At 35.8% G+C, this 21,080-nt stretch overlaps 2 protein-coding genes and 1 pseudogene across 3 annotated transcripts; all 3 read right to left on the bottom strand.

The window, feature by feature from the left end:
* Positions 1 to 3,053: 3,053 nt before the first annotated feature.
* On the bottom strand, positions 3,054 to 7,279 carry LOC103322342 (uncharacterized). The gene is made up of 9 exons (XM_089044666.1): positions 7,172 to 7,279; positions 6,475 to 7,035; positions 5,273 to 6,394; positions 4,845 to 5,169; positions 4,459 to 4,717; positions 4,158 to 4,374; positions 3,702 to 4,066; positions 3,435 to 3,566; positions 3,054 to 3,263 (listed from the first exon to the last, which is right to left on the bottom strand). Exons 1-9 carry the CDS (start codon positions 7,277 to 7,279, stop codon positions 3,221 to 3,223), a joined length of 3,132 nt encoding a protein of 1,043 aa, XP_088900792.1. The 3' UTR covers positions 3,054 to 3,220.
* Positions 7,280 to 12,499: 5,220 nt separating this feature from the next.
* Positions 12,500 to 15,714, bottom strand: LOC148920563 (peptidyl-prolyl cis-trans isomerase Pin1). 2 transcript variants are annotated; one of them, XM_089046844.1, is made up of 3 exons: positions 15,505 to 15,714; positions 14,089 to 14,489; positions 12,500 to 12,844 (listed from the first exon to the last, which is right to left on the bottom strand). In XM_089046844.1, the coding sequence occupies exons 2-3, from the start codon at positions 14,327 to 14,329 to the stop codon at positions 12,720 to 12,722; spliced, it is 366 nt and encodes a 121-aa protein (XP_088902970.1). In that variant the 5' UTR covers positions 14,330 to 14,489; positions 15,505 to 15,714; the 3' UTR covers positions 12,500 to 12,719. The 2 variants fall into 2 exon arrangements, with proteins under 2 accessions (XP_088902970.1, XP_088902971.1); XM_089046845.1 differs by having other exon boundaries at positions 15,513 to 15,705.
* Positions 15,715 to 19,090: 3,376 nt separating this feature from the next.
* LOC148920562 (putative F-box protein At5g60060) lies at positions 19,091 to 19,864 on the bottom strand (annotated as a pseudogene).
* Between the last annotated feature and the right edge of the window lie 1,216 nt (positions 19,865 to 21,080).

The raw sequence follows: 21,080 nt of genomic DNA, 5'->3' as shown, positions 1-21,080 counted from the left end.
AGCACAAAACTCCAACATCCAATAATGATTGAGCTCTCAATTTATCTTAACTAATCGTGCACTTGCATGCAAAGTGAGACAAACATCACTCGGGACGCGCCTAGAAACCCGATCATCAATTTGTCGGTACCTACAGACTCCTAACAACACTAGCTACAACATATATTAAGTTGGACATGATCCAACGGTCCAATCATCTTCGATCAATGGTTTAGATTTGTGAGCTCCGATCCTCGATCAAACGACTGAATCTCAACACTTCGAGGACACCACCGTGCTCACCACCTCACGTACTACAACTTGTCTCAAAGGTTACGACTTAGAACCCCCACCACGCTCTGCCAAGAGCCACCATGGAGGTACTATAACGACAACGGACCAACCCTAGAATTGCGGGTCAAGACTTATACCAAAATGTTCATAAAACTGAGTAGAGCAACTTTAATTCTTACCTCAAGTTCCGATTCGAATCGAAAGTGGCTCAAACCGACAGTTGAAGTCGTTGACTTCACTAGTCACGAGACAACTTCAGAGCGTCGCCATGCCTTCGCTGCTGCTCGGATCACTCCGATTCTTGTTGGTTATGCTCACAGGATAGTCAGCTTTTGATCTACATGGGTGGTGTTGATCTACATGGGTGGTGTTGATCACCTCCCCCGGATGCTGTCGTCGGAAATCACCCCTCCGATGAACTCTCTAACCTCCTGGGGCTCACTTAATTCCATTATTTCCAAACCAAACCAACTTCATAAAATACCCGACATTACTATTTACTTTGTATGATTTTTGAAACATTAATAACAACAAAATCCCAATTTTGTGGTTATTACAGTGAAACTAACAAGACTAAAAAAATCGCAGCTTCCATTTTCACCAATCCAACATTGTCTACATAAGTCCACTCATTTGAAACAAATAAACATAAGTCCACTCATTTGAAACAAATAAACAAACCCCATTTCCCACCTATATCAAACATTTTGACTTCTCATTTTCTCTTCGCTTTCGTTATATCCCCTGACATGCTCCTCCTTTTTCTTTGCTTTTCGCTCTGAACCTTGAATCTTCCCAACCTGCCATGATTGACCTTCTTAATCATCCTCTACAATCCACATTTTCTTTTTTCTTTTTTCCTTTTTTCTGGTCTGAACCTTCAGTCTTCCGCTCCCTTTTTAATTTTAATTCACAAGGCTCACTTCCAAATTACAAGGCTCAAATAATTGAGAATGTGGAGACAACCACGAAAATGAAACCAAGCCAAACTTGAATCATTACATGAGGAAGAGAGCTATGGTTTTGGTCCTAATTTGGTTATGGCCTAAAATGTGACTAATTGAGTCTATAATACATTGGGCCTAATGTTTATATAATTCGAAACCCAAATGCTCAAGTGGTAAAATGAGGGGAGAATGAGAGAATTTAAATTAGTCCAAGTGTTAGCTTCCGTTTTGGCTCCTTTACTATACTGTAATTATCAATTTGCTCTAGATCTTTTTTTCACTTAAATTAAGGACTTAAACTATATAAAATAGGTCAATTTGGGATTCACCATCAAGTTTTTAGATGTCCATCTAAATTTGAGTCAATATTAAGAGCAAATTTGTAATTTCAAAGGAAAAAAACAAAGCCTTAATTATTAATCGACTTTTGAGAGAGCTTTAGAGAGAGACTCTAAAATTTCTCTCTTCTCCACCGCCCTTTTTTGAGCAACTGGTGACTCTCTCACTGACCTTCGGGGCAGCTTCTCTAGCACCTTTGGTATGACTTCTCCCTCTCCTCTATTTTATTTTGTCTTTCTACTTTCGAATGCCCTTTCTCCCCTGAAATTTATAATATTGGCCAAAACCTCCTTCACTTTTCCCTCTACATCTCATGTTGCTCTCCTTTTCAGCCATTAGATCTCCCTCATCCTTTTTTTCCTTCATCCCACCACACCTCCTTGCATCTATCCTTATCTCTTCCCTATCTCTTCTCCTCCCACCAAATCTTAAACTCTGAAGTTCTCTTTCCCTAGGATTCACTGGGTTGACTACTGGTTTAATGCAACTACTTCACTTCTAGAACCCATATCGTATCTAAGACTTTAATATGCATCTTTGAGCTATGTGGGCTCTGTAACTCAATGGTAAAATGTGGGAACACATGTTTCGACAACCAATAGATGGGTGACACGTGGAAAAGGAATATTGCTTAGGTCAATTAATTACACTAATTAAATCATATTTAATTTGGGAAATTATCTTTGATTTAAAATGAGAATATCCCCCAAATCAAGGATGTGATTTCCATCAAATCTTAATTCCAATATCCTATTTATGGGTAAGAATGATCTTAACTAAATAAGGATTATTCTTCAAACCATAGCACACAAGGAGCTTATAAATACATGGCTACACAAGACATTCAAGGTAACTCTTTCTCACCCGAAAAACCCTCTCTTTTCACCTCTCTCTATCCCCTATCTCCCACATGCCTTTGGTCTATTTACTCCTATTTATTTTGTAGGGATCGAGAAAGAGAGGGAAGGAAGATCGAAGGTCGATGAATCAACCCGTGAAATATTCCCCGTGCGGAAATCTGCACAAACATAAATTTTGACCACTACTTGATGGATCAAAATTGTGATTCTAATTTTCTCAATTTTTACACTAACCTAGGTTAGAGTTTAGGCCCCGTGCGGAAATCGTCCCTAAATTTTGACCACAAACGATTTTGGTCATTGTGATTCTAATTTTCTCAATTTTTCTTCATCACAATCAAGTCCAATGCCTCAATCTGTCAGTTTCACTAATTAAAAAAATATTTAATATTAAATTAAAAATAATTAACTTAAATGTAGAATTTAATATTTAAAATAAACGTTTAAATAGGACTTCACAAGAATAACAGAGGACCCGTGAATCATGAACAGCCACAATCAAGAAAAAAAAGGAACTTTCAAGTTTCAACCAAATAAAAAAAAAAACAACGCCAGTAGAAGCTATCAAGTAATAAAAATGGTTCATATATTTCGATAATTGTTTCACTGAATTACCGCATCAATAAATTAAAGACCAACTGAAACATGCTTCTTCTACATCACAGGTAAATTGGCAATGGCTACAAATTTCCAACATACAGCTAAAACACAGTCTTTTAAAGTTCAAAACTGTTAGCATTTACCGAAGTCTGTTTTATGAAGAACATACAGGAAATTGTACCACTAAATAAGCAACATTAATTACCATCTTGGCCTCGATCCGGTGCCCTTGGTTCCACTCGTTCTGATAATAATAATTAATACGAAATAATTAGTACTTAAATTAAAGCAATCCATGAATACAAATTAGAGAAATGGTGATTTGAGCTACATATTTTGTGTTGTAGAAGAGAGGAAGTGAAAGCTGGATATCCCAGCAGACTTAAATATTTTCGACCACATGCATGCAACATACCTAAAAGATGAACTTGATGATGGGCTATCTCTCAGACTGAGTGAAGAAAATGGTTTTGAAAGGAACACCGTTGGATCAGCTTCGTCGCAGCTGCTCGAATCTGCTGGCCATCTATTTGGAACAACATTGACCCTGATCACCAATGAAGCAATAATGAGTTATTTAAGCTAAATCCACTGAAGTTCGAGGTACTATGAAACTGAGCTTTTTTCCAACCTGTGAGGAATAAAAGTTGAAAAAAAGAAGTTCCAAGGACAATTTACATACCCATCAAAACATCTGTGTTTGCAACGGTTCATCTTATCGACAGTGTAATTCCCAAAGATGATGTCAAGGCGCTCTGTAAGTTTAGGAATATCAGAAAGTGGGACAATGTCCCAAAGCTTCATAACCTGGACAAAATCTGAGTTCTGCTTGTGAATTTCTACGCTCCAAATGAGATACAGCAGCTCATTGACTTCATACGTCTCTAGCAATTCAGCAGAAGTCCCACCATGGCCTATAATCACTTTATCATTCTGAGATTGGCGCCAACCATTAGAAAGCTTTTTTATTAAAGAAATTACGTCCTGTCGAATCTCGGTGTCTTTAGTTTCTTCTATTGAATTCCTAAATTCGTTGGCGAACCAAACCTATATCAGAAAAAGACTGATTATTGCTAATGAACACATAAGCAGATACTTTGATGATGACAAAAAAAGAAAACCAGAAGTAGCAGCATACCTTCCATTTTGCATTTTTGAACAGCAGAGAATCAGCATCAAGCAGAGTATGTAGTTGGTTATGCTCTAGAAGGGCTGCTGCAATAGCCTGAGCTAAGTTATTGTCCTCATCAGCATTATAGAAACAATCGCGTTTCTTCGCATCAAGAATTAGATTCTTCCAAAGTGAGTTACTGTTAGTCAATGTCGCTTCATTCCCCAATATCCAAAGGCAATGCCTACACCAACAAAACCACAAAAAATTAACTTCATCAAATCTAATCTACAACATGAGCAACCTACAATGTAATATGCAGTAATACCTGGCACGAGTTAGAACCACATTTGCTCGCTGACGATTGGAGAGGAAACCTATAGATCCATTCCCATTACATCTGACAGTGGAGATAATTATCACATCCTCTTCACCACCTTGGAATCCATCAACAGATCGCACACTTACAGAGAAATCTTTGCCAGAAACTTCACTGTAGTTTCTGACTCTCAATTGAATTGCATTAACTTGAGCTTTGTAAGGTGATATTACCCCAACACTAACCTTCTTTTTTGTTCGAGTAAATTCTGTGGCGAAGAAGGAAAAGTTAACAAAACTAAAGAGTAGTAGGTATCATGTACCTAGCTAAAACCTTCTCAAGCAGCATATTCTTACAAGAACTAAGAACATCAACTACCTTAGGACAGTAATTACCTTTGTAAAGGCTTGAAACTATCTCATATACAACAGCAACCTCAACCATGTTTTTCAGACTATGCCCGAGATCAAATTCTTCTTTTCCATTGGCTACATTTATAAAGGAGTATGGCCCGTACATTCTGCCCTCAATGAAGGACTTCTCATAGATTACTTCACTGACATTTGGACCATCTAATATCTGATTGTTGTAGAACTCCTGTTTCGGAAACCTGCTGATTGATGGATGCATCCTATACTGGACATTAAGAAGGAGCTTCTTGTGGCCTCGCAGTACAAGTCTTTCGAACAAACTTCTTCCAAATTCAGCATTCTCGGAGAGCTAACAAGTTCATTTGCTAAGATGTTAAGATAATATATTTGTGTGTGTGCTTTTGCTTCTCATTATTTAAAAAACTAAAGAAAACAAAGGATAAAAAGAAAACCTTGCTTTTAACCATAGCAGGGAGTTGCCTCTCATCTCCTATGAGAATAGCATGGCGAAGACCAGGTAGTTGTAAAGGAATTGCTGACTCACATTCTTTCAGCTGAGCTGCTTCGTCAATCACTAACATTTCCAGAGGTGCCATTCCTTCAGTGTGCAATTGTGCAGAGCTTGACGCAGTACAAAATATTAAACAAGCATTTGCCAAGCACAAATTTCTTATTGTTTGTCCGTGATTTGAATTTGGAACAGAAAATTTATGAAGCGACTTAAGAATTTTAGTGCAATTTTTTTGAAGTGATTGTAACCTTTCATTAGCAACACCGTCCCGATGCAATATAGATTTAATCAACTGAAGCAAATCCGAAACTATAATCATGTCCCTCACCACCTCTAGTGAAATGCAAGATGTTGGCAAGTGGGTGTACAAGTTTACCATACAAGTTTTCAGATGCTCGCTAAAGTAATCAAATTTTTTCTTCACAAACTCCTCAAACGTCAAAAGATAACTCTCATTGTCACTTGTTGGGCCGCTATTATCAGTTTCTTCATCGTCCTCCTCATTCTTTTTGTGCTGTTCCCTCTTTTCCTCTAAATACAAGGAATAGAGTTTCTCTGGATCCTTAAGTAAACGTATCATGGATGCTAACCAATGTTTCCAACCAGACAAAGGGGCAAGACATTTGGACAGAATACTAATACGACTGTCAAGAAACACCTCAAAAAGGTCATTATAATTATCGATCTTCATCCGCTCCACATTCCCAAATAGAATTATATCTCCTAGTCCATACTTTCCATATTCAGGAGTCTGATTAACCAACCTCAAGAGTCGTGCCGTAACTTCTAACACGGCAATATTGGTTGGCGCACATGTTAGTGTTCTGCACTTCAACTTAAGGAGGACAAAGAGTGTCGTACCAATTGTCTTGGTTTTTCCAGTTCCAGGAGGACCCCATATTAGTTTTACAGCATTATGGTGATGACACTTACTCAAACTGATACAGTTTAAAACTGCAGCCTTTTGGGAATCATTTAGATCAGAGCACATTGTGGGCCATTTTGTAGAAAGGTCAGGGGAGCACATGTCTTTGGAAAAACAGGTTGTGCAAGAATTCTCCCCCTGTAAGATACAAACATGAAATGGATTAGTGAGGGATAGACTATTTGCTTTGAGTTAAGGATAAGAGAGCAGAAAAATACATCTGATGAATTGGGTTGCACTTGCAGCACATTCTTAATGATATTGGTGTTTGTCTCTTCTGAGTTCAATGCTTTCCATACATGAACATTTGTGCTCATGTTCATCAAATAGACAGCAAACAGTGTTTCTCTCTTGCTCTTTATTATTTGCTTGTATCCTTCTCCACTGATAGGCTTTGATGAGAGTATTGGGAGCTTGTCTGAGCTGTCATCTTTTGATCCGAGAACATATGAAATAAGATAGAAATTTGTAGGCCTGTTCAAATCATCAATGCATTTTGGTATAATATTTGTCAAGACAAAGATATCTCCAACCGCTGGCTCATATTTTCCTGCATTACTTTCGGCCGCAATCGTCTTCCTAACTTTAATTTCATAAAACAAGTCTTTGGGAGGCCTATGGTGCTTAGAAGTTTCGACAGTTAGAATCTCACAAATAGGTGCCTGCGAAATTGCCGAAATGTTTGAGAGTAAATCAGCATGTGTTTCCTCAATAAGTGAAGGAATGAATGACTTCATGTAACTCGCCACTGTCGAAAATGTCTCTGGAATTTTGGTCATCTGCAAGTGAATAATGTGAAATTTATATAACTCAAAACAAAAATATATATATTTAAAAAATAAGCTGAAAGGAAAGTTGACAACACTAGCTAGCTAGATATGCATAATGAGGAGATAAATAACTGGAAAAAAGAACCTGGTGTTTGTGAAGATCTCTGTCGAGAACATTCCTAAGAGACCAAGAGAAGACCAAGTCGATTAAGCTTCTACCTGCAATCTCAAAAGGCTTCTTCACCTTATTCATAATTATTACTACTTACTCAACTGAAAATTCCCCAACTACTGATATGTAAAATGCAGTGGCTTCTGTGGATATATATCACTCTCTCTTTTATATTCAACTTCTGATATATAGAAAAGGACTTGGAAAGAAAGAAAATAAAGGTAGCTACCCCTAGGCGAAGTTAATAATTACTTAGCTCTTCGATTTCCTGTCCAAGTTGTAGAAATGCAAAATTAATGCATGTAAAAACATCCAAAGGGACGTTTTTTATTTTTGAAAATAAGCGATAGTATATTATTGATGAACAAACAAAAATACAAAGCAACTATGTGCCGAATATGAGTAAATCTTTTCAAGTGATCAAACACAATCACATGTTGAATTGATCTTCCTTTTCAAAAAGGGACTTTTTCTTTGAAAATAAAAAATATCCCTCATGAAAAGTTGGAAGAAAATGAAAGTGAAAGATATAATAAAGACGTGTTGAGTTAATAATTATTACAGGACTTAAAAAGACCAATGGACAAGCACAAGATATAAAACGACAGAGACAGTTTCATATTCATGTCGCTGCCTGCATTGGTAAGACCAACAGACGTCTTTTACCTTAATTTCACATTTTACACTAGTTTTTAAAATAATAAATAAATAAATAAGAAGGTAGTTAAACTGGAAAAATGATCAGCTGCGACGGGGCATTTTAGGCTTGCTTTGTACATATCAAATTTTCCTAGCTGGTGCGTATCAAATGATGATTTTTGAACACTTAAACGAGTTATATCACGTGGTCATATTATTGTACTTTACAATAATTTTCCGAGCCATTGAGTTGAGGATTGAGTTATATATTTGTTTAAAGTAAAAATATTGAAGAAAAAAAAATTTTGAATCCTTGTAATATGTACATACAATATTAAGGGGTCATTTGGTACGGGGGATTGTCATGGACTGCATTAAATATTAGTACTATCTTGGATTGGCTTGGCTTGGCATAAACTGGATAACACTTGTACAGCGCTTGGTGTATGTTTGATTAGACCAGGACTTTTTTTTTCTTTTTCTTTTTTTTAAGTAAGATTTTTTATTTTTCTTCTCTCTCCATCTCTTTCTTCCTCTTTGCATCTCTTTTTTTCTTTTTTGGAAGAACCTCTATGCATCTCTTCTTCTTCCCCTCTACATCTCTTTCATCTTCTTCTTCTCCATTTTCTCTCCTCTTCTTCTGTCTACTTTTCTTTTCTTTTTTCAAAAATTCTCTCACCTTCTCTGTTTTTTTCTAAAATTTTCTCTCCCTTCTTCTCCATTTTCTTTCTTCTTCTCTATTTTTTTCAAAAAATTTCTCATCTCTTCTTCTCCATTTTCTCTCCTATTCTCTGTTTTGTTTTTTGAAAATTTTATGTTCTCTCCTCTTCCTCTTCTATTCTGTCTTCTCCTTCTTGGGTGGCTATGGCCCGTGGTCGTGGCTGGTGGTTGTGGCTGCCGCTTGGTGGGCCGTTGGTTGTGGGACGATTGGGTGTGGTTGTTAGTTGTTTGGGTCATCGAGACTGTTAGTCCCTCTTCTACAGACAGGTTTCACTAAGAACACGGATAAAACTTTAGCCAAGCCAGTCCAAGCTTGCACAGTGTAACAAACACACCCTAAGTTTTTTTTTGGTAATTAATAGTACATAGTTAAGTTAACTTTCAATTATTCAGTAGCATTAATTAACGAGTGATGCTACTTCCCCACTTACATTTTATTCGTAATTGGAAATTGACGACGACAATTGAATCCTTTTACCAAAAATATCTGTCGCAAATCATTCTCTTGTTGGAAACAAGACATCTTCCTCAAAATTACTTTTCTTTTTTGGAAAAAATAAATTACTTTTCATCTGGTGCCTTCAAAGTGTACACCATTTTGGATTTACATAGGGGCTGCCTTTCGGTCGGGTCGAATCGAAATCAGGGAATTCAAATTCTAAATAAAAAATCGGAATGAAAATTCTATTCTCATTCCTTTTCAAAAAAATTTGGAATTTCAATATTCATTCCACTTCGGAAAACTTAGAAATTTTGGAAAATTTTGGAAACTAGTTCAAAATTCTAAATATACCCAACCATTTGAAGGATTAAATTGACTCAAAATTGAAAACTCATACGATAAGTTTGGAAAAGTATTATATGTTGGTGCTTATATATTGTTGTCCTTTTATGAAATAACTTGTATATATATGTCTATTTGGTGATCAAATTATATTTAGTTCAATATGAAATTAGTAACTGTAATATATTTTGGAATGAGTGATGCTAAACGAATCCTAAAATTAACTAAGTACACCCTACCACCAAACTATTTATTGAATTACTAATTTACCCTAATATAAAAAGACCAAAAAAGATATATTAAATTATGAAACAAATATAATTTTAATAAGTACACCCTACTCACCATATTCAACCATAATCAAACGTAGAGAAGTTTTCGTATTGCTTGGTGCCCACGAACAATGCAGCAAGCACGAACAGAAGAGCAAAGAGGTGTTGTTAAATGTTTGAAGGTACTGCATTGAACTTGAATTGATTCTTGCGTTGAATGTTCCATTGGGAGCGTACACCTAGGGGAAAATGCCTATTTATGGTCAATGACTGGCATGCAGGCTTTGGGCCATTATAAGTAGTTTCAACTAATTAATTGGTTAGTTATATAGTTTTCTTTCTTCATTCTTTTCTAAATGTTTCCTACTTTCTTTATTTTCCTTTTTTCGAGTAAAATTAGTGATGATGGACATATAATGATGGAGTTCTGATCATTATATGTCCTTTGATTGGACTAGATTAGGCAAATGCCTATATTTTATGTGCATTCAAGACATAATATGGATATGTTGTCTAAGTTGGAGGAAGAATGGAGACTATCTATAAGAGGTTTGATAACTAAAACGTATCCCCCCTAATTCCCTTGAAATGGTGAGATTATGAGGGATAAGTTTTAGTCATAATCTCTTATGAATAGTCCACCCTCATCCTCCAAGTTAGACAACAATATCCATATTATGCCTTAATTGCACATAATATGGCTTCTACAACCATCGCCTTTTGGTCCTCATACATAGATAGCCATAAACAAGCCCTAACCTCAATGTGCATCCACCTAGGGGTGGACATTAAAACCGGAATACCGAAACCATTCCAAATCGTACAAACCATGCCAATCTCGTGCCGTCCCTTTTGGTGTTGACATGTAAACAGGATGATACCGTGTCATCCCGCTATCGCTGGCACGACATCGTTCTGACTTTGTGATCCCGCTTTGGTATCATACCGCATCGAACAGTACATGTAAATAATAACCCTAACTTAATTAATTCACTTCCTCCTCCTCTCTCTCCACGGATTTCTTCTTCGACTCCTCTTTGTTTCTCTCCTGCGCTTTTTCCATTCAATGGGTTGTAATATTGTGGCATTTCAGATCATTCCATGTTCGCCATCTAATTTAGTTAACAGTTATCTGTTTGAATGCTAATGTTGCCAATTTGAATCTGTGTGTGTGGTGTTGTTAATAGTTATTACCAATATGGCTATTTCTTTCTATTTTCTTCAATTGCTTTCCTTTTCATATATAAAAAATAAAGGGATATTCATTGAAATGCCACCTGAACTTATACCTTTGTTTCAATTTGTCACCTGAAAAAAAAATTTAAGTGAAATGTCACCTGAATTTTTCAAAATCCATGATTTGTCACCTGAGTTTAACTTCATCTACTTTTTCAACTATTTTCAAGTGTATTTTAGTCTTTTTCTTTTCAAGAGTATTTTTAAAATGGAAAAATCATTATAAAAAAATTATGAAAAGACCTTTGGAAATTACAAAAATTATATATCTTTTCACATTTAACCCCCAACCATTTTTACATTTAAAATTTATTTTTTTTAATAATAATTTTTTCCATTTTAAAAATATTCTTGAAAATGAAAAGACTAAAATACCCTTGAAAATATATGGAAAATTGGATTATGTGAAACTGAGGTGACAAATCATGGATTTTGAAAAATTCAGGTGACATTTCACTTAAAAAAAAATTTCAGGTGACAAAATGAAACTAAGGTGTAAGTGTAGATGACATTTCAACAAATATCCCAAAAAATAAATAGCTAAATAAATAAATAAAATAGCATGTTTTTTTTCTTCTTCTTTCTAGCTGAGTAGAAAGCATGTGCTTTGACCATGGTTTAATAATGGTTTGAATCAAGACTCTTGATTGTTTATTTTGTTGTATTACACTTATTTATGAAAATTTGTAGATTTTTTACGGTATCAACATTGATACCGAATCATACCGATCCCGATTAGGTTCGGTATGGTTTGAACGTATTTTCAAAAACTCCCATCCCGTGTCATCCCATACCGATTCTCCTATATGGGATTGACACCGGGATGACCTCCATCCCATGTCATCTCATACCATGCCCACCCCTACATTTGTGGAAAACACAAGCCAAATGACCATAATCTCCCATTTTGAACTGCTCCTATATAACTTTACCATGATTTTCTCTCCCTCACTCCATTCTCATTACTGATCTCCTCTTTGTTAAAGGCACATACTTGACATCTTGTGTTTCCCGTGCCACTGGCCCAGCAAGACCACAAGAAGATTTCTTTCTGGTTGAACTTCCCTTGAAGTATCCTGGGCTTGGCTCCCCATTCTGAACCCCCGCGGTAAGTGCTCCTCATCAATTCTCTCAAAGGCCCACACCACCTAAATCACCCCAACAATAACAGACTATCGAGTACAAAAAAAACACTTCACCGCTACCACACAATGGAAGTTGCCGAGGACTAACACACTTTATTGCTACCGCACAATGGAGGCTGCCAAGTGTTGAAGCACTTTACTCTTACACCACAACGGAGGTTGCTGAGTGCATACACCCAAAATGGAGAGTGATCTGGTCCAAACAAGATCCAACACTAATGCATAACCAAGGATATATATATATAGAGAGAGAGAGAGAGAGAGAGAGAGAGAGAGAGAGAGGGGGGGTCGGGGGTGGTATTGGATACAACCGTGTAACTTAAAATGTTGTCAAGCACCTATTAGTAATTGCTTTTGTAACTATGTTGTCATGATACAATGGTACAAAGGAAGGGAGGATTATTATTGTTTAGAATTGAAATTTGGCGGGCGTAAAAATAGTGGAAGTAGCAACACTATAATTTTTAAAAAAAAAAAACAGTATTTGCCATCAGAATTCAGAACATACGCAAAGAGACAGATAAAACATTCCATAGCAAATCCAAAACCACAACCATAACATTCGGAGAATAACAACGTTATGAGAAACGGTGCTTAAATCCATCTTTCAGTACTCAAACATCAAAGAGTCACCATCACTTCATACAATAAGAGTTGGCTGCCAGCCATAGGCATTAATATAAGGAACAAATCGTGTTGCAAAACCAGTTTCACTCCTCCAGTGCTCAACCAGTTCTCATGATGATATGAACTCCGCTATCTGTATCCACAATGTCGCTTATCTCCCCAACCTTGAGAGCAAATGTTGCTTCTTCAAACGGCTTCTGCATCTGGCCCTTGCCAAAAGGACCTGCAGCAATAGTTTGGCATGCACCTCAGCAATAATTTAAATCTTATTTGAGGAATAAGATCATGGTTTATAGGCCTTCTGTAGGGCCTATTCTCTTTACAGCAAGATAATTTACATGACTAGCAACGATAGATGAGAAGGAAAATATCACAGGTAAAACTCATCAACATGTTACTTAACAATAGTTAGACAATATGTACGTAATAACACAAATAAATTTTCACTTTTAATCCCTAACTAATCAAGTGGAAGTCATTCTTTTGCAAAGTTGGGTAATTCCAACGACTTGCACAGATTTTTTGTGTGGAAGGCACAAGGATTTTGGTGGAGGGAAAAAGGCAGGGGTGTTGCGGAACTGGGAGGTGATGGCTGCTTTTGGGGTGTTGTACTTGGAAGAATTAAAAAAAAAATTGAAGACTATAAAAGGGAGAGAGAAATTTTTTACGGGATAAACTGATTATGTAATATTTTAAATGTTACTTTGGGCATTGGCCTATTTGGAGCTTTGGTCCATCTTTGGCAATCTTGGGATTTGGAAAGCTGTTCTTACCAAGATTTTTCACCGTTGATAGCTAAAGATTTATTGCATTAAAGCATCTCCAGCAGACTCTCTAGCTACTTTGGCTAAAAAGATGGAAAATCCTCCTTCCAGCAGACTCCCTACTTGGCTCTCTATTTTGGAGAACCAACTTTGGGCTCTCTACATCTAGCAAGGAGGAGAGAGAATTTAGCTAAGAGGAGAGAAAAACGGGGGAGAGAAATAGAGACATTTGGGAGGTTAGTGGGCTTGGGTTCTTTTTAATATATTTGATTTGCAAGAGAAAGAGGGGGAAAGAAAGATAAAATAATAATAAAAAATCTCAGATTAGCCAAAATAGAGAACATTGCTTGAGGAAACACCTTTTAAGTGGTTTGCTATAATAGCTTTCTAACTATTTTAGCTAGAATTTGGCTAAAATTTGGAGACTCTCCTGGAGATGCTTAGCTGTTTAGTTTGTAGTGGACACCTTGTCCACAAGAATTGCAATTATTTTGGTCCACCAAACTATGTTTCCTCTCAAAATAATAAAATCAAAAGCTCATATTTCAGATACTATACTGCAGTCTGTAACTAAGCAGTTTTGTGCACGTTTTCTGTTTGGATTTCCCACATTTTAATGCCTTTAATGGGATAATTTATAATGACAAAACACAATTGTAAACCTAAACCATAATTTTGAACTTTGTGAAAGTTAGGTGCTAACCGAGATCACCGCCGCGTTTGGCAGAACTACAGTCAGAGTAGCGAGAGGCGAGGTCATCAAACTTGGCCTTGCCAGAAATGATGTCATCATGGAGGCCCTTCAGTTGAGAGACTGCGGAGTCTCGGGTGGTGTTCTTGATGATGGCACCTTCTGGATCCTTCCATGAGGCCTTTCTTCTGGAACCTTGGTGCTTGATCAGTATGTGGGATGCCCTCACCTGATTCCCCACCGACGAGGACATTTTCGTCTTTTTGCTCTTGTTGGTGGCTTGACTTTTCTCTGTCCTTGTTCGTGCGATCTGCCGCCCAGATAGAAGAAGCTGCTTTCTTTCGCTTACGATCGGACGAATCTATCTTTGCAGCTCAGACACAGAGCTTCGATAATGCTTGCTTGTCTGTATTCTGCAGAATGACATTTTAGCGGGAAGTATTAGTTTCTTATAATATTTCAAATAAACTTTCATTTTCTCATGGATATTAAACTAAATTGAAAGCATACAATATACATAGAAGGGTTTAATATAGTCATTTCCCCACAAAAATTCAAATTGGTAGCAATCAGAGCTCAGATACTAGTACCCAAATTATGTTTAATTCTCTGTAGTGTACAAAAACATTTTACCTGTAATGATTTTCACTTGGCCACCATAAAAATTAATTGATAGATATCAAGAAAACGAAAAACAATGTTGCAATCTATCCTTAACCTCCCCTTTAATTTAACATCATCCCATGAATACAAACACAAAATGAAAAGATATATTGAGAGGCTCAATAAAATTCAATTTCCACCAAAACTATTAAAGTTGATAGTTGTCAGAGCTCAGACACCAAATTAACGATAACGTTCTCTTCTCTGTAGTGTACAAAGACACTTTGCTTGGTATAATTTTCATCTTCCAACCAATAGATATCAAGAAAAAAAAAAAACAATGTTGTAATTTATCCTTAACCCTCCCATTTAAAAAGGAGATTACCATAGTTTTGTCATTGTTCCTCACTTTTATGTTAACAGTATAAAGCCTCACTCATACAATACAAGATAAGATTTAAACCTCTCAATACTAAAGCTACTAATCAAAACAAAAAAATTTAACAACGAAAAAGTAATGTTTAAACTAAAACACTGATCAGCAACTTCACCAATATTAGGACGTTGCCATTCATAATTCAAAATTACTATAATAATAAAAATTAAAAAAAAATAAAAAGCTTCAAAATCTATTGGATTACAACAAAATCTCCTAATATGGGCAGCAAAAATACCAGCATACAATTAATTTATAACAAAAAAAGAAAATATTAAAGCTATTATGCTTTATACCCAGCCACCAAATCACCAGTAATTGCACAAAGTTAGGAAATTTCATGAATCGGAAAACTAGAAGAACAAAAAGTCATGAAATCTGAAGCTTGCCTGCACACCTGCAACAAAGCAATCCAACGGCGGCTGAAGAGTGGAAGATCGGAGATATGAGTGAAGGATTGGGCTATCAGGTAGGTAGTGGATGACGACTCGAAGAGATCGAGCTTCGATAGAACCTTCAATGGCGGGTGAAAAGGATGAGATGAGATGTGCGACTGAAAGCAATGGGTGTGTGCAAGTGCGACTTTGTGCGAGGCAGTGTCAAGGGTTTACCTTTTTTATTTTTTTTTATTTATTCTCTCGTGCTGACTCGCCGACTTGGGTGTTTTTTGGTTTTGGTTGTTGTTCGTCCACATGTCTTCTGACACGTGTGCCCTACCTTACCTTTCGATTGACCAAAATTACCATGACAAATTCTACCTCACTTGGGAAAATGCTTACTCCTTACCTCGAGTTTAATACGTATGTAATATACAATTTTATTTTTTTATTTTTAATGAATTATTATTTTTTGCATACCTGCTATATCAAGAATGAGGAATGTGTTCTTCCAATAAAGGAGGTAAGAGTATCCACAATCATGTTTTCTATTTTTTAGTTAAATTTTAGCTAAAAATATATAAAAATTATTTTAAGAGCTCTCTATAAAATTTAAACTTCAATCGTGCTCTCTAGTTTAGGGAGTCATAAATGCTATAACTTTTTCTAATCGGTCTATCTCTATTAAAAATAAAATAAAAAATAGTTAGCATTAAATAAATGTTTGAAATACTCATTAAATGAAGCAGCATTAAATTATATGGAGCCACTAAAAGTCCTTTCTCTCTCCTCAAATTTAGGAGCTCCTAGAGGTCTCTCTATTTTAGGAGGTAGATAGGGAGCATGGTTGAAGTTATATTTTTACAATTCCTCCTTAAAATTTATCTGAGGAGGTGGTTTAAGGAACTCATTGTGGATGCTCTAAGTAATGTCCTTTTATAAGTGCACTTATGATCATGTGTTTTAATAACACTTATGAAAAATTTAAAACTAAAGATTTCAAATATATATATACATATATATATATAATAGGCTTATTTTTTGATATACCCCCTAAAACTCATTTTGTCTCACTTTATCCCATTTTTCATACATATTTGTCTTATTTTACCCCATTTTCACAAAAGATAAATTGAAAATAAAAAAATTTAATTTTAAAACTTAAAATCCATATAAAAATTATAAAGAAATTATAAAAAAAAAAAACTACATCCCTACACCCGCCCCTCCCCTCTCTCTCCATCTCCTCCTCTCTCTCTCTCTCTCTCTCTCTCTCTCTCTCTCTATATATATATATATTGTTGTAAAGAACGTGGTAGAGCCCACATAAAGAAAGGAAGAAAAGAATGAAGCAATTTGTCTGCCATCTTCCCTTGTAACCAACTGAACATCACGGGTTCTTCAGCCTATTTAAAGGCTTCATCTCTTCATTGCTAGATAAAGAGAAGAAACGAGAAGTGATAACACACTCAATTGAGAGAAGAAAAGAGAGTGATAAATGTGAGAGTTAGTGAGTTCTATTTGAGAGGAAATTTTGTTAGTGTAAAAATCACAAGAGCAAATACAATCCTACTCCCAATATTCAGTGGTGCTTTTCATACTCTGATTATATTTATAACATATATATTTTAATATTTAATAATGTTTTAATATTATTTAATCTTAATATTGATGGTGCTCACAAAGGCTGCTTTGGCAAAGCAAGTAGTGGTGGTGTGTTTCGCGATTATCAGGGCCATGTTCTTAGGGCATTTTCAGTGAAGTTTTAGCAGTCATTAAGGCCATTGAGCTTTCTTGGCTCCATGCTTGGCATAATTTTTGGATTGAAACTGATTCGTTGTTAGTTACTAAATTCCTTCACTCTCCACATTTGGTCCCTTGGCTTCTACGAGTTGATTAGCAAAATTGCATGCATCGTCTCCAACACATGTCATTTAAGATCTCTCATATCTTTCGTGGGGGTAATCATGCTGCTGATGCTTTGGCAAATCATGCTATTGATGCTTTGGCAAATCATGGTGCTTTGGGTTCTGGTTTAATTTGCTGGAATACGCCTTCTTTTATTTTGCTTTTTGTCAGCGGGACTGGCTGGGCATGCCTAATTACCAATTCTCCTAGTTTCTTTTGTTTACTTTTTCAGAGTTTTGGTCACTTATGTCAGCATGTTGTTGTGCATTTTTGTCATTGTCATTCTCTTTTGCAAAGTTTGGTTTGGTCCCCCCTACTGTTCTTGTATCTCTTTTTTGTTTCTTATTAATAAATTATGATCAAGGGGATAGGCGGGGGCTTATAGAGTGTTGGTCCTCTTTTTGACGGTGGTGGATGTTTGTGCATCCGATGACTGATACTGAGGAGCTAATCTCGCATAATCATTTGGTTTATTTTTTAAAAAATGTTTTAATATTTAATATGATTTAAAATTTTGAAATTTAAATTTAAATTTTTAATTAATATTTTGTGAAAATGGGGTAAAGTGAGACAAGTATGTGTGAAAATGGGGTAAAATGAGACAAAATGAGTTTCATGAGGCAAAGTGAGATTCAAACACACTTTCAGGAATATATCACAAAAATAAGCCTATATAATATAATAAGCGTAAAATAGAAAAATAATATCACTAAAAATGGTTAAAATGCAAAAGAAAAATAGGATAACTATTACAAATTGCAGACCAAAAACATCTTCCTTTCCCATGAGATAGCTGGAGCCTAGAACTCTTTAGGCCCCCTTTGGTTCACGGAATGAATTTGAGGGGAAATCATTTCCCATGTTATTTCCCAAGTGATGGGAAATGGAAGATTTATTTCCCACATTTGGTAATGTTGGGAAAGTAATCGGGAGATATCACTTTATTTCATTTCCCATGTTTGTTTTGAGTAGGAATGGAAAATAAAGTTTGTACAAATTTTCAATTATACCCATATTAAATTAAATAAAAAAAAGAATGCATTTAATAATATATTGTAATTCTAAATTATTAAGGGGGACAAAATGGTCATGAAAAATGAGTATTTAATGTTAGTTCATTTCCCCAAACTTTCCATGATGAGGGAAAACAAAAACCAAGTTAGGAGGATGGTTTCATCTTCCCCCCTACTTTCCCATGGGCCATGCAATGATTTCCCATTCCTGGTCTTACCAAACATGGGAAAGTAATTGATTTCCCATTCTCAAATCTCATTTCCCATAAACCAAACGGAGCCTTAAAGTTTTCTTTCGACTTCAATTATTATTATTTTCTTAAAGCCTTGAAGACGTCCATAGATTACCAAAGGGTCGAAATCATCACAATTTGGACACAAGATTATAATAAAGGTATACAAATTTTAAATTTTTTTCCTTGATGAATTAATCTAATTCAGTTGCTTGATGAATTAGTGCACTAACAAAATTCCATGACCTTGTTGTGAGAATATAAAATCAATCATCATATATGTTAAATATTGAACCTACATCTTTAATAAAAAGGTGTAACTAATTTTACAGATAAATAGATAGATAATAAAAATAAATAAAAATCCATGACCAAGCTGTAACAATTTTTTTTAATAGATAAACAGATGGCAAAAATCAAATTGGAGGTAGCTCATCTTCTTCATCAGGGTCTTATAGTTTGTGCAAGCTTTGAAATCCTTTGACTTTTGATATCATACACCCCGAAATCTTGAAATGAAGCACGTCTTCCTTCATAATCACAATCATGGTAGAAGTATATGCAATTCGACTCATATTCTAAAACATTTGAAGTCGCGATAGATATTGAAGAATTATCACCCACAAACAAAGCAACATCACCTAAGTCGTTTTTCTCAATCCACTCATGCTTATCAAAATTCAATTCGAAAACTCTAAATCTCTTTGTCACACACCCACAAATTTCATAATTCATATAACGACGAACCAACAACAATTGTTTTTCATTTGAACCCACAAGATATATCTTCATAAATTCTTTAGTTTTATAGCCTTGTGCAATCGTTTTTAGATATGAGCTGCATTGGTTAGTATATTCAAAAGCAAAAAGTAGGCTCCAACTGTGTGTAACAGCATACATTTTATCTTTAATTTGAGCAACATCTTCAAAAAATTTGAATCTCCCATCACCACTACTATCAATATAAGTCAATTCTTTATCTCTAAGTCTAGTAAAAGCCAATTGACAAGAAGGCTGATATATTACCATAACAATATTAATGCAGTCATTTGCATTAATATTGGATCGGCCGAAATTGTCGCCTTGTAGACAAAATAATTAGCCCACCACTATTTGTTGCGTGGAGGATTTTAGCAGAGGAAGACTAATGACTGAATTTTCTCACCCTCTTCTTAATGGATTTTTTAGGGTTAGTACAAAAATTTTATCCATTGCCATTTACCATCCTTTTGGAATGCACAAAATCGCTTCTTCTCGAGTTGTAATTGCAATTTAAGAATCATATCATTCATGACATCATATAAATTCCAAGTATCTATGTGTTTATTGGAAATTAAGAGCGCTGGAGTTGTCACCTTAGCATGGTAGTTTTATTCATCCTTTGCTACCTATGAGAACACATATTTTGGCAACCAATAGATGGGTGACACGTGAAAAAGGAATATTTCTTAGGACAACTGATTACCTTAATTAAATCCTATTTAATTAGGGAAATTATCTTTGATTTAAGATGAGAATATCAACCCAAATCAAGGATGAGATTTCCATAAATTCTCCTTGATTAATTCCAATCTCTTATTTATTGGTAAGAATAATCCTAACCAAATAAGGATTATTCTTCAAACCCTATCACCAAGGAGCCTATAAATACATGGCTACACAAGACATTCAAGGTAACTTTTTCTCACTCGAAAAACCCTTTTCTTGCTGCCACTCTCTCTCCCCTCTCTCCCACACTTCTAAGTGCCACCACACACAGCTCGGCCACCCGGCTCTCCTTGTGGGAGAAAACTCCATTCACTTTACCTATTGTCGTATCTTTATCAAGATCCAATCGAACTAACTTAGGCATCGCATGGCCTTTGGCGTCCCTCCGGGTGTGGTCTATTACTCCTATTTATTTCTTAGGGATCGAGGAAGAGAAAGAAGGAAAATCGAGGATCTAGGAATCAACCCACGAATATTTCCTATGCGGAATTTTGCTCAAACATATTTGGTGCATTCATTGAGATATTCGAGATATACTCAATGTGATGCTTTCTAATCCAAATTAAGGGAAATCCCCCCTCATCAATTGATTCAGCCATCGATCCAATGCCCTCAAGTCACCATGGTGAGAGGCCCTACCGCGAGGAACACAACGAGAATAACCACCGCATCACTGGCAAAATTCTCTCAAGCCACGCATGGGCGCTGTGACCCATGTTCCTTTTTTTTCATCATGAAAAATCTATTTTTCTATGGGACCAAAACAACCAGAAAAATTGGAATTTCATATACAAAGTTTTGGGTATTTACCAAAACCCCCACAAGCATGCCTCTATATCATCTCCAAGCAAGTGATACAGAAGAGAAAAAATGGTGCTACAAAAAAAAAAAAAAAAGGAGAATCGTGGACTTGCTCCTCCCCCACCCGACATCGAGCCAACTCATA

Source organism: Prunus mume, linkage group LG2 (assembly GCF_029339155.1).
Source record: "Prunus mume cultivar Tortuosa linkage group LG2, ASM2933915v1, whole genome shotgun sequence".
In the NCBI taxonomy this organism is placed as follows: Eukaryota; Viridiplantae; Streptophyta; class Magnoliopsida; order Rosales; family Rosaceae; genus Prunus; species Prunus mume.
Note: the sequence above shows the minus strand (reverse complement) of the source record. Positions and strands in the feature narration are given on the sequence as shown.

Bases quoted from the DNA above. Each gene is read 5' to 3' on its own strand.
- LOC103322342 (XM_089044666.1), bottom strand. From the start codon at position 7,279: ATGAATAAGGTGAAGAAGCCTTTTGAGATTGCAGGTAGAAGCTTAATC. The intron at 4,375-4,458 runs GTATTACTGCAT...TTGTTGGTGTAG, and splicing joins GTGGTTCTAACTCGTGCCAG to GCATTGCCTTTGGATATTGG. The intron at 3,567-3,701 runs GTATGTAAATTG...ATTGGTGATCAG, and splicing joins AAACACAGATGTTTTGATGG to GGTCAATGTTGTTCCAAATA.
- LOC148920563 (XM_089046844.1), bottom strand. From the start codon at position 14,329: ATGTCCTCGTCGGTGGGGAATCAGGTGAGGGCATCCCACATACTGATC. The intron at 12,845-14,088 runs GTTAGCACCTAA...CTATTGCTGCAG, and splicing joins CAAACGCGGCGGTGATCTCG to GTCCTTTTGGCAAGGGCCAG.